Raw genomic sequence first — 9,710 nt, forward strand, 5'->3', positions numbered from 1 at the left:
GCAGCAACGGACGGATATTTATTGTCCACACAATTCAAGCATAACAGCGACAAACAGCGTTACTGATCACGACCGCACCCTGTCGACATCAGCACCGTCTCAAGGTGCTCGTCTCAATGACATCAGCTCAATCTACTGCTGACCACGTCCCTTGACCAACTCAGGGAAGACATTCTCACACCAGAACTTGCTGGCGGTCTGAATGAGGTCGCGACAGTACGCCTCATCATATCTTTCTTTACATATGTACACTGCCTTCTTCTGTGGGAAACCAGGGTCTGCCACACAGAAGAAGGCCAAGTCGCGCCCGGTCATCAGCATCAAAAGCTGCACCTGAGCGCGATGCTTGCTGACCATCGTCTGCTCCTCGGTAATGTATCGCCTCAGAGTCTTTTCGCTTGACGGGCACTTGACCTCTACCACCGCCCTGCCGTCGCTCGTCAGGCCGTCCGGCGACGCGCCAAAGATAGGCAGGTCAGGTCGGAGTACGAGGCCCGCACTCTCGACCTTCCCCACCTTCTTTGATACGGCTTTGAGCACCTGTGGCTCCAGCTCGCGCCCTCGCTGCATAGCAGCGCTGTCCTTCAGCTTAGCCGCACCGATGACGGACATCACGAGGGATCCGCTCTTGGTCTGGCAGCGCGCCGCCTCGTGCAGCTTTGAAGCGGTAATGCGCCCGAATCTCATGGCATGCCACATGCTGGACTGATGTTGCGCACGAGTTTCATTGCTTACAGCTTGGCACGTGGCCGATGTCATGCGGTTCTTGGCAAACAAGATAAAATCTTTGGCGGACACGTCTCCGTGACAGGTACCTAGGTAGGCATCCAAGAGACGGTCCATAGAGCACCCTTCCCACGGAGCCTGTGACGGTACAAAATAGTCAAATAGTAGGCCACTTGCACCCGTCTCACCTCTCCGCACCTCTTCGACCAGTTCCTTGAAAAAATCCTCACCCGCGTCCCCGAGCATGTTGCCACCAGGTGTGGCACTGCCGCTGGAGGTGTCCCTCTGATGTGGCCGCAGGTCTCCAGCTGGTACAGCCTTTACCGCGCCTCCCACCATCGAGAGACGCGGCTTCTTCCAGTAGGCCTGGACGTCCGTCACAGACGGCTCTGAGCTCCGCCTGTGGAGCCACATCAGGAGGGCAACGCCATGTTTGCAGCCTCCCTGGCTTGCCACACAGTCGATACACTGCACATATTTCACCTCCTCCTCTTCTTCGTCGACCAGCACAGTGACTCGATACCCTTTGCTGGTCACCTTGTGCTCTGGGGTCACACGTGCCCACACCTCACACTGGTTGGAGGTCCTCTTCAGTTGGACGTAACCGATGGCATCATCTCCATATTGTTCTCTTCCGGACCTGCCAGCAAACGGGGAAATGTTGTCAATGTTATGTTGCATAAACTCTTAGAAACCTGGCCTATAAAGCTATTTTCTATCCTTAAGTTATTAAGTATCTTTAATATCTAGAACATCCTCATAACACAACGTTATAAGAGCCTCCCTCATAAAGATCTACACAGGCACAGTGGAACACAAATTTGGGTAAATGATCTACCAGTGAACATGAACACATAACAAAAATTAAATATCTGAACATGGCACAACTGATGCCTGGGTTGCACACAGCATTACGCTGCAGTGCGCTACACACAACATTGAGAGCGCCAGAGTTTGTTGATGTTCACATGGGAGCGCAGTACAGCAATATGCATAGCGCATGTCGCACATGTAGCATGTTGCCATGGAACAGGGCACTGTTATTTGTCCTATATGTAACTGTTATTCTTTAACTTTGAGGTTAACTCTGGCACATGGCTTCCTGGCAGTTTAACAGAAATATCTTCCCATTTTTGCCCTGAATCTTCAGGTGCCAGGAAGGTGCCAGTCATTGTCCATTGTTTGCAGCAGGTAGGTAGGTTATAGGTACCTAAACCAACTCAAAATAATCTGGAAATCACCTTCACAATCTAATTAATTCATCTAGCTATGCTGTTCTCTCAACTAGGGATCATAATTTCAATTGAATTTCAGTTCTTCTCCTGAAAACAATGGAAACTTTAAACATTCCGTCAACCTCATAGTTAAATCACTCCAAAGTTTCTACGACTTAACCAGTACAAGTAGCTACGTTTTATTTTCAATTAACCATCCTACAGGTACTTACCTCTTGACCTTCACAAGACGAAATTCTGGACTGATGAAGTTGGTGTCCCTTCTGAAGAAGCTTTCAATCATGTCATTATCTACAGCCGGCAGATTTCTTGAATCGGCCTTCAAGAAGCCTTCATACATATCATCTACTCTTGCAGCTCTTTTCATGCCTGATAGCAGCCTCGACGACAGTCAGGAAAGCACTTCAACCTTTGTTTCAACAATCTAGACCTTCCAAAATCTCCTGCACCTTCTCACACCTTACAGAACTTCACAAATTACAACACAGCACACGTGAGACCTTTGTCCAAGCCTTTGTCAAACAGCCGCGCCAGTCTCGTAATTCCTGCGCCATTTGGGTGACCCTATATGTGACGTCATGGGGGATAAACCGCCCGCGGCTACGTTTCTCCCGCCATTCGAGAACCGAAATTTTAAAGTAAAAATTAAAGGTGATTCCCTTTGAATTTTGAATTGTAAGTGGTATTTTTGGAATCAGCAGACTCATTTTGACCCAATAAACGTTGCCACCAATTTCATGCAAGAGGTCCATTTTGTTTATTATTCATCTTGAAATAGACACCGCCATAGGCTTGTTTTTTAGTAATATTTCGTTAATTTTCATAGTGTAACCTTCAGCAACATGAATGGTAATTCATTCTAGGCCAAAAAAATATACTTAACACCTTCTAAATTGCAATTAAATATCCATATCTGGACAGAAAATGAAATTTTGATTTTAATAAAAAACTTTTAAAAGCAGATGATTGACAGTTTGACCAGGGAGCAATGATTTCGTTCAGAAATGCTGGGTTCTCAAAAATCTAAATTCGAGACTCGGAAGTAAGTTGTCAAAATGCCAGAGGTCATAGAGCTTTAAGCTTTCTGATTTCTTATAGTGTAGACAATTTTGTAAATTTTGGTAAATGTTTTAGACACCGCCATAGGCTAGTTTTTGAAAAATACTACATTTAGTGGAACAGGGTGACCAAGGACACCAATGGCGGCTGTGTATTCAACAGCTATTAAATTCAGTTCTTTACATTTAAAAGGCAACATCATGCACAGATTCTGAAAGATAATTTAAATTTGATGTTTTTGGACCATATTTATAACCCCACATCACTGATATTAGTCGATAATTTGTGGTAGAACAATGGCAGGTCCGGTAGGCTGAGAAGTTCAGCACTATGCTGATTTTGTAATTCAAGGAAACAATTTTTGCCCATGATATTACTTTTTCATTTTTAATTTTAAATTTTAAGAGTAGAAAAATAATGTTGTCCCTGACAAACCCCTAAAACCTTAGAACCATTATTTTGGAAATGGCGGAGTTGGGCAAAAATTTATTTTCGTTGTTACTTTACAGATTTTGATAAGCTGTGCTCTCTGTACCTTAATTCAAAATATATATTTGAATAATAAAACATATTGAAATCTGTTGCATAGTTTTCATTTTTGGACTGAAAAGGTCAGCTGAAAATAGTGGTCAAAATACCTTAGTGTTGAAGCGGCAAACCGGTTTTACCTAGTTCTCTATATACCGTGGATGTTTTCATGGCGCAGGAAAAGGGCGGGACAAGTTTGGTATTTTTCTTGTAGTATTTCTTTAACTGCTAAGAAAGGAGCTAAAAATATTAAGCTAGCTTTAAGATGAGGAGTGTTCTATTTTGAAGGGACAGATGCTGAAAAATACGAATTAAAATTGTACTAATATTTTTTTTAATTGAAAAGAAATATACAGTCAAGGAATACGTATACACCTTACGTGCGAGAATCCTTCACCGATCGTGGTTCCCGGCAAATTCCCGTGGTGCCCGGTTGGAGCTCCTGCTAAATTTTCAATCGGTTTTTTGAAGCATTTCTTGCCTTTCCCAAGCGTAAAAGTCAGGTAAGTTCATTCATCACTTTTGCAGATTCAATTCGCATTCCATATTCTCCGTGAATTTCAGCAATATCTCGAATTTGTGCAGCGTGGGCCCTTGACTGCGTCGCATTTGTCTCGGCGTGGCCGGCCAAGGTGATTTGGGATGGGCTGATCACGTGGGCGAAGTTTAATTCCCTTAAATCTGTTTTCATGATGCTTAATGTTGCTGGTTTTCTGCATGAAATGAATGTTCAGCTTTAAATATTGCATTAAATGTTAAATCATTTTACCACACAAGTTGAATTTTTTATTTTGCTATCAGCTAATTCTGATTCAATTTTGCACCAAGTTAGTTTGTTCACACCCATTTACTTGTGATACTTGACTTGCGGTTAGCAATAATAAGTGCATTTTTAATATTTACAGCATTTGATTTACATACAAACACTACAAATGTGAGTGCTTCAGTTAATGAAACTATGTCAAGTCTAAATATTTATCCATCAATCAATTTTGGCTGCCTTATCATACATCGACTCTACACATGTTCTAAAAATTGCAGACCAAGGTTGTTCAAGGTCAGGTCACTTGAAGTGACCCGACATGTTTCATGTCTGCCATAGCCACACTGAGTGGCCGATCACTTTGAAACTTTCAGTGATTGCTAAGAGCAATAGTATGTACAAAATGTATAGGTATCTCAGAATTTTGATATCAATGAATTAAGGTTAGGTCAATTTTGTGATCTCCCCATCATTAGTCAATGGGAGAGAATGAAAGGTGCATCTTTTGGATGAAAACCATTATAAACACTCTAACACTGAAGTACAAGTAACTAGGATACACTGAGCATGAAAATGGTACCCCTGACCCCTGTTTATGCCCCTGAGGTCATTTTCGGTCACGAATGGTATCTTGGCAGTTTTTCGCAAATAACTTTTGATAGAGGCATGCTAAAGTGATGAAAATGCCTTGGTTGTGTTCAGCTCGTCGATACAGATTGAAACAAAATTTTGCCTTCAATGACCTCTGGTGACCTGAACTTTGACCTGACCAAAAAAGTGACTGAAGGTATTTCGACATATTTGGTGCTCTTTCGAACGTCACCTTCTGCGCATAGCTATGTGGCCCAGGAGCTGGGTTAGGAGGGGGTGTTCAAACACCACCCCTCCCAGCAGGGCGTGGATATCCAGTACCCCAGTGGGGCATGGGTTAAAAACTGAAAAGTTTACAAGACAAAAACATGAAGAGAAATACATGTGTAGGTAGAAAGTGAGGCCACATAACAATGTTTTTTACACTTTTACTAGAATGTAATACAACATCCACACAAATGGATTTTCTTGGTAGTCTTGGGAGAGGAAAAGGTCCTAAAAGTTGGAGGTGAGAGCAGTAAAAAAAAAAAAACATTTGGATTTTGTTTCCTACCCCAGCTGACAAATTTCTGGACACTGGTATATGATACACTAGCTGGAACACAAGGTCACAAGCCATGGACTTGTTCATACCAAGAATGTCCAATTACTTCATCATTTGTCTGCTGGGGTAATTACCTAAGGTTATACTGAGAATCTTGATTCCTTGAGGCAGTGATATTTTGGCTATGTCATGATATTTTGATTGGCAGGTTCATGATTGCTAAAATCCTGATTGCTGCTGCACTAAATCTATTTCAGCTGTTGCACCCAGCTCTAAAAACTGTTGAAATTCACAAAATGATAATATGAATGGAAAGAGCATGTCCTACTAAGCTGGAAAAGTAACACCAATCATCAATACTGCCAATGCTTTTTACACCAAACATTGATGAGCAACACCTGACCTCCCATTCTGCCATGCAAAGGCAAAAATGATTGTCATGTCAGAGGTCACTACCTCAGGCCAGAGGTCATCCCTAATGTTATTGGTTTTGCCTTTGTATGGCAGCATTGAGTCAGGTAAGGTTAAGCAATGTTTTGGCATTTCTGCTTGTAGTGAGTCTTTTTGGTAAATGATTATATGAACAATTTTCTAGGTGGACATGGTTGTCACATTATAGTTTGGTTTTATTCAATTTTGAGCTGAGGGTGCAAAAGGCAACTCACAGCCCATCCAATCAGGGTGATGCATCTGTTGTGCTGCATTCTGCCTGCTGTGGTGCTGGGGAAGAGTGAAGGGCTGTGATTTTGCCATGTTGGTGGCCCACATGATAAACCCTTTCTGAGCTGCATGGGTTTTGTCTGGACCCTGAGGCAGAGTATTAGCAACATCACAAGTCATCAAATGGTGTGCACTGTGCAGCCTTATTAGGGACATTGGCCTTTCACATTGAGTGAAACACATATAATTTTGGTTGCCACAACCTTTGTGTTCTGTGGCGATGGCCAAACTTAAATTTGTAACTGGTAATGTTGCTCTGAAGTAAAAATTGCTACCAGAGTTGGTATTGAATGACATCATTGCTCAGTTCACAACTGATCATATGCAAAACCCTCGCAAGCATTGCTGTCAATACAAGGAAGCCCTGTGTAGAGTTGGTGCTATGAGCTATCTACAACAGCATTTAGCTTTTGTTCTGTAGTGATGTTGCAGTACGTCATTTCAATTATGTGAGGCATTTTTATGTATCATGCCCCATGATCAGTGTAGCAAGTTCTTGTTTGTTAGCAAAATGGTTATCTCCAACATAACTTTTGCTTCCTATACAATTAATGCATTGTGTTGTCAGCACGACTCACTCATTCCTGGGAACTAAGAGTGAAAAGAATCGTTAACGAGGTGCTTTTAAATTTGTTTTAAGAGTATGTCTGCAATTTTGTCCTTCCACACAGTCACATACTTGTCCTTCTGTTTGCAGTGTTGCTGGTTCTGACCGGTGTCCCTCTCCCCCACAGAAACCATGTCTGCCGACAAGGACGAGCTGGTGCAGCGGGCCAAGCTGGCCGAGCAGGCCGAGCGCTACGACGACATGGCCGCCGCCATGAAAAACGTCACAGAGACCGGTACGTGGATCACTGCGGGAGAACTGGTCACAGCGACTGTGTGATAGCGCAGCAGTCCTGGCCTTTGCTGATGCCTTCCATGATAGCTTCATAACTAATTGAGTTGCTTGTTAGCTGAATGTAACATAACAGCATGGAATAACTTCAAGATAAATGTTCGTTGTTGGTAGTCATACTGCTTGCATGACTGAAGTTCATTACACCACATTGTTTGTGCTTTGATAGACCATAAGAAATGCCTTGGGGACTAATTAAGAATTTTTATGCTGTGTTGCTCCTTTGTACATAATGTGGAAGGGTAAATGCCTAGTAATCACATACTAATCCCGCTGTACAGTGTAGACGCGCACTAAGCTCCAACAGCCAAAACCTGTGCTAAGTGATTTGTGCTTATTGCAGAGGTCACAGCCATAATTGCAGTGTCATCGGGAAATAGCGTACCGTTGGATTCATATTTTTATTGGTATCAAATTTATAACCGTCGTACATTAAGGAAATTTTCAATTGAGGTTACATTGCAAATATGACAAGACGTGGCCGTGCCTACGTCAGTTCTCCACCATGTAACGTAAAGCCAACTTTTATGACAAAGTGGGTGTCTCAGTCATGCAGTTTCAGACTCTTGACAATGTTGTCCTAAAGGACGCTAAAATTTGGCACGGATAAAATGAATGACACCCTGCTTTATTGATGAAGTTTGTGTCTCTCCAGGTAACGAGCTGAGCAACGAGGAGCGCAACCTGCTCTCGGTGGCTTACAAGAACGTGGTGGGCGCGCGGCGGAGTTCCTGGAGGGTCATCTCCTCCATCGAACAGAAGACGGAGGGCAGCGAGAAGAAACAGCAGATGGCCAAGGAATACCGCGAGAAGGTCGAGAAGGAGCTGCGCGAGATCTGCAACGACGTACTCAGCCTGCTCGATAAGTTCCTGATCGCCAAGGCTACCACGGCCGAGTCGCAGGTGTTCTACCTGAAGATGAAGGGCGACTACTTTCGCTACCTGGCCGAGGTGGCCACCGGCGACGCTCGCAACAGTGAGTGGATGGGGCGGCACACGGGGGGGGGGGAGTCAGCCGCTGTGGCAGTTTGGTAGGCTGGGTACGGACGTTTGCATGTGAAGTTACGATATCTTATCAGTTGACGGTCCCTTTCGGATAGCCAAAAACAAAGCATAATCGTAATAATGTGAAGTCGTACAAACGTGTAATCGTATTACGTTTTATGTCCATGCAATTATCTAGCGGTGTTGTGTAATGTGCTTTGTTTTGCACCCGACAGCGATCGTCGAGGACTCTCAGAAGGCCTACCAGGACGCGTTCGAGATCAGCAAGAGCAAGATGCAGCCGACGCACCCGATCCGGCTGGGCCTGGCCCTCAACTTCTCCGTGTTCTACTACGAGATCCTCAACTCGCCCGAGAAGGCGTGCCAGCTGGCCAAGCAGGCGTTTGACGATGCGATCGCCGAGCTGGACACGCTCAGCGAGGACAGCTACAAGGACTCCACCCTCATCATGCAGCTGCTGAGGGACAACCTAACACTCTGGACCTCCGACGCCCAGGTCAGTGCCGCTCAACTCAGTCGGCGCCGGGGTAGCGGGGAGCTGCGGTATGATCACGTTTGTTTGGGACTGTAACTATTCAATATTTATTGTATTGATACTGGCGACTGACAGGCTTGCAACCTGTTGCTGCGCCGTAGAGGTACAATTGTCTTCGTTGATATCTACCGGTTTGATAAGCCGGGTAAACCCGTGCAGCCTTACGATTGTCTTATCGATAAGTGGTTGTATTCTTCAAAGCTTATTCAGACCCATCGTTATCGTTTTGTACGGAGTAGGCACCATCGTCCGGATGTGGACGTCTGCTCTGGACTTAATATCGTTGGTGGTAAAGTCGGCTACATTCCTTCGGTTTTGACTGGTTTGCCTCCGTAATGCCCGAATAGGTTGTTCTCTCCTCGTAGCGTTTGGTCTGTACTGCCCCTTCCGATATTTTGAAATTGCATTATGCTGACGGTCGTCTGACTTTTCGCAGGGCGAGGGCGAAGAGCCTCAGGAGGGTGGCGACAACTGAGAGCGAGCGAGCGCGCGAGCGGTGGAGTGCCAGTGACTTCTGAGGTTGTGTATGCGTGAGACGGCTACAGTGACGACGCACGCGGCCGGGCGGCGTTCGGGCACCGACTGGCGCCGCGCGCGCGCTGCCGCCACCGCGCGGCGCGCGCGCGTGAGCGTGTAGGTCATTCCATTGCACGTGTTATGTCAGTGTAACAGTGCTTGTGTTGCTAACACCTGTAAACTTTGCTCAGCAGCGCGGGCGGCCCGGCCCGGCTGTGCGGCTTCTCTCCGTCATTCTGTCCGGACGGCGGCGCGGCGCCGAGCCGATATCTGGCGGCGCGTCTGCCCGCCCGCCCGCCGCGCACCGCCCGGACCACCGTGAAACCCAGCGAGCTGCGAGACCGTCGCTTGGAGACGAATTACATTGTAACATGCCCTGTGTGTTATGTTTGGTGTTACAATAATTGTGACTTTCGGCACGTAATTTATTCTGAAGCTTATTCGCCGGTAGTTGGTAATTTATCGGGTTTGCTCCTCTCGGAACTGATAAAAATAAAAGCTAAATTGTGCATTGCCTGTTTGATCCTGGGAAGGTGCTAACCACACAGCCTCGGCAATGTGTGACGTTGCGAGAGGTGGGCTGGCGATAA

At 45.3% G+C, this 9,710-nt stretch overlaps 2 protein-coding genes across 3 annotated transcripts; one reads left to right on the forward strand and one right to left on the reverse strand.

The window, feature by feature from the left end:
- LOC122384716 lies at positions 1 to 2,473 on the reverse strand. Its single transcript, XM_043372381.1, has 2 exons — positions 2,174 to 2,473; positions 1 to 1,366 (listed from the first exon to the last, which is right to left on the reverse strand). Exons 1-2 carry the CDS (start codon positions 2,326 to 2,328, stop codon positions 133 to 135), a joined length of 1,389 nt encoding a protein of 462 aa, XP_043228316.1. The 5' UTR covers positions 2,329 to 2,473; the 3' UTR covers positions 1 to 132.
- A 1,193-nt stretch (positions 2,474 to 3,666) lies between these two features.
- LOC122384717 (14-3-3 protein zeta) lies at positions 3,667 to 9,629 on the forward strand. 2 transcript variants are annotated; one of them, XM_043372382.1, is made up of 5 exons: positions 3,667 to 4,051; positions 6,901 to 7,008; positions 7,720 to 8,040; positions 8,285 to 8,565; positions 9,041 to 9,629. In XM_043372382.1, the coding sequence occupies exons 2-5, from the start codon at positions 6,906 to 6,908 to the stop codon at positions 9,077 to 9,079; spliced, it is 744 nt and encodes a 247-aa protein (XP_043228317.1). In that variant the 5' UTR covers positions 3,667 to 4,051; positions 6,901 to 6,905; the 3' UTR covers positions 9,080 to 9,629. The 2 variants fall into 2 exon arrangements, with proteins under 2 accessions (XP_043228317.1, XP_043228319.1); XM_043372384.1 differs by having other exon boundaries at positions 3,956 to 4,180.
- Positions 9,630 to 9,710: the final 81 nt, after the last annotated feature.

Source organism: Amphibalanus amphitrite, unplaced genomic scaffold (genome assembly GCF_019059575.1).
Source record: "Amphibalanus amphitrite isolate SeventyFive unplaced genomic scaffold, NRLGWU_Aamphi_draft 000197F_arrow, whole genome shotgun sequence".
NCBI lineage: Eukaryota > Metazoa > Arthropoda > Thecostraca > Balanomorpha > Balanidae > Amphibalanus > Amphibalanus amphitrite.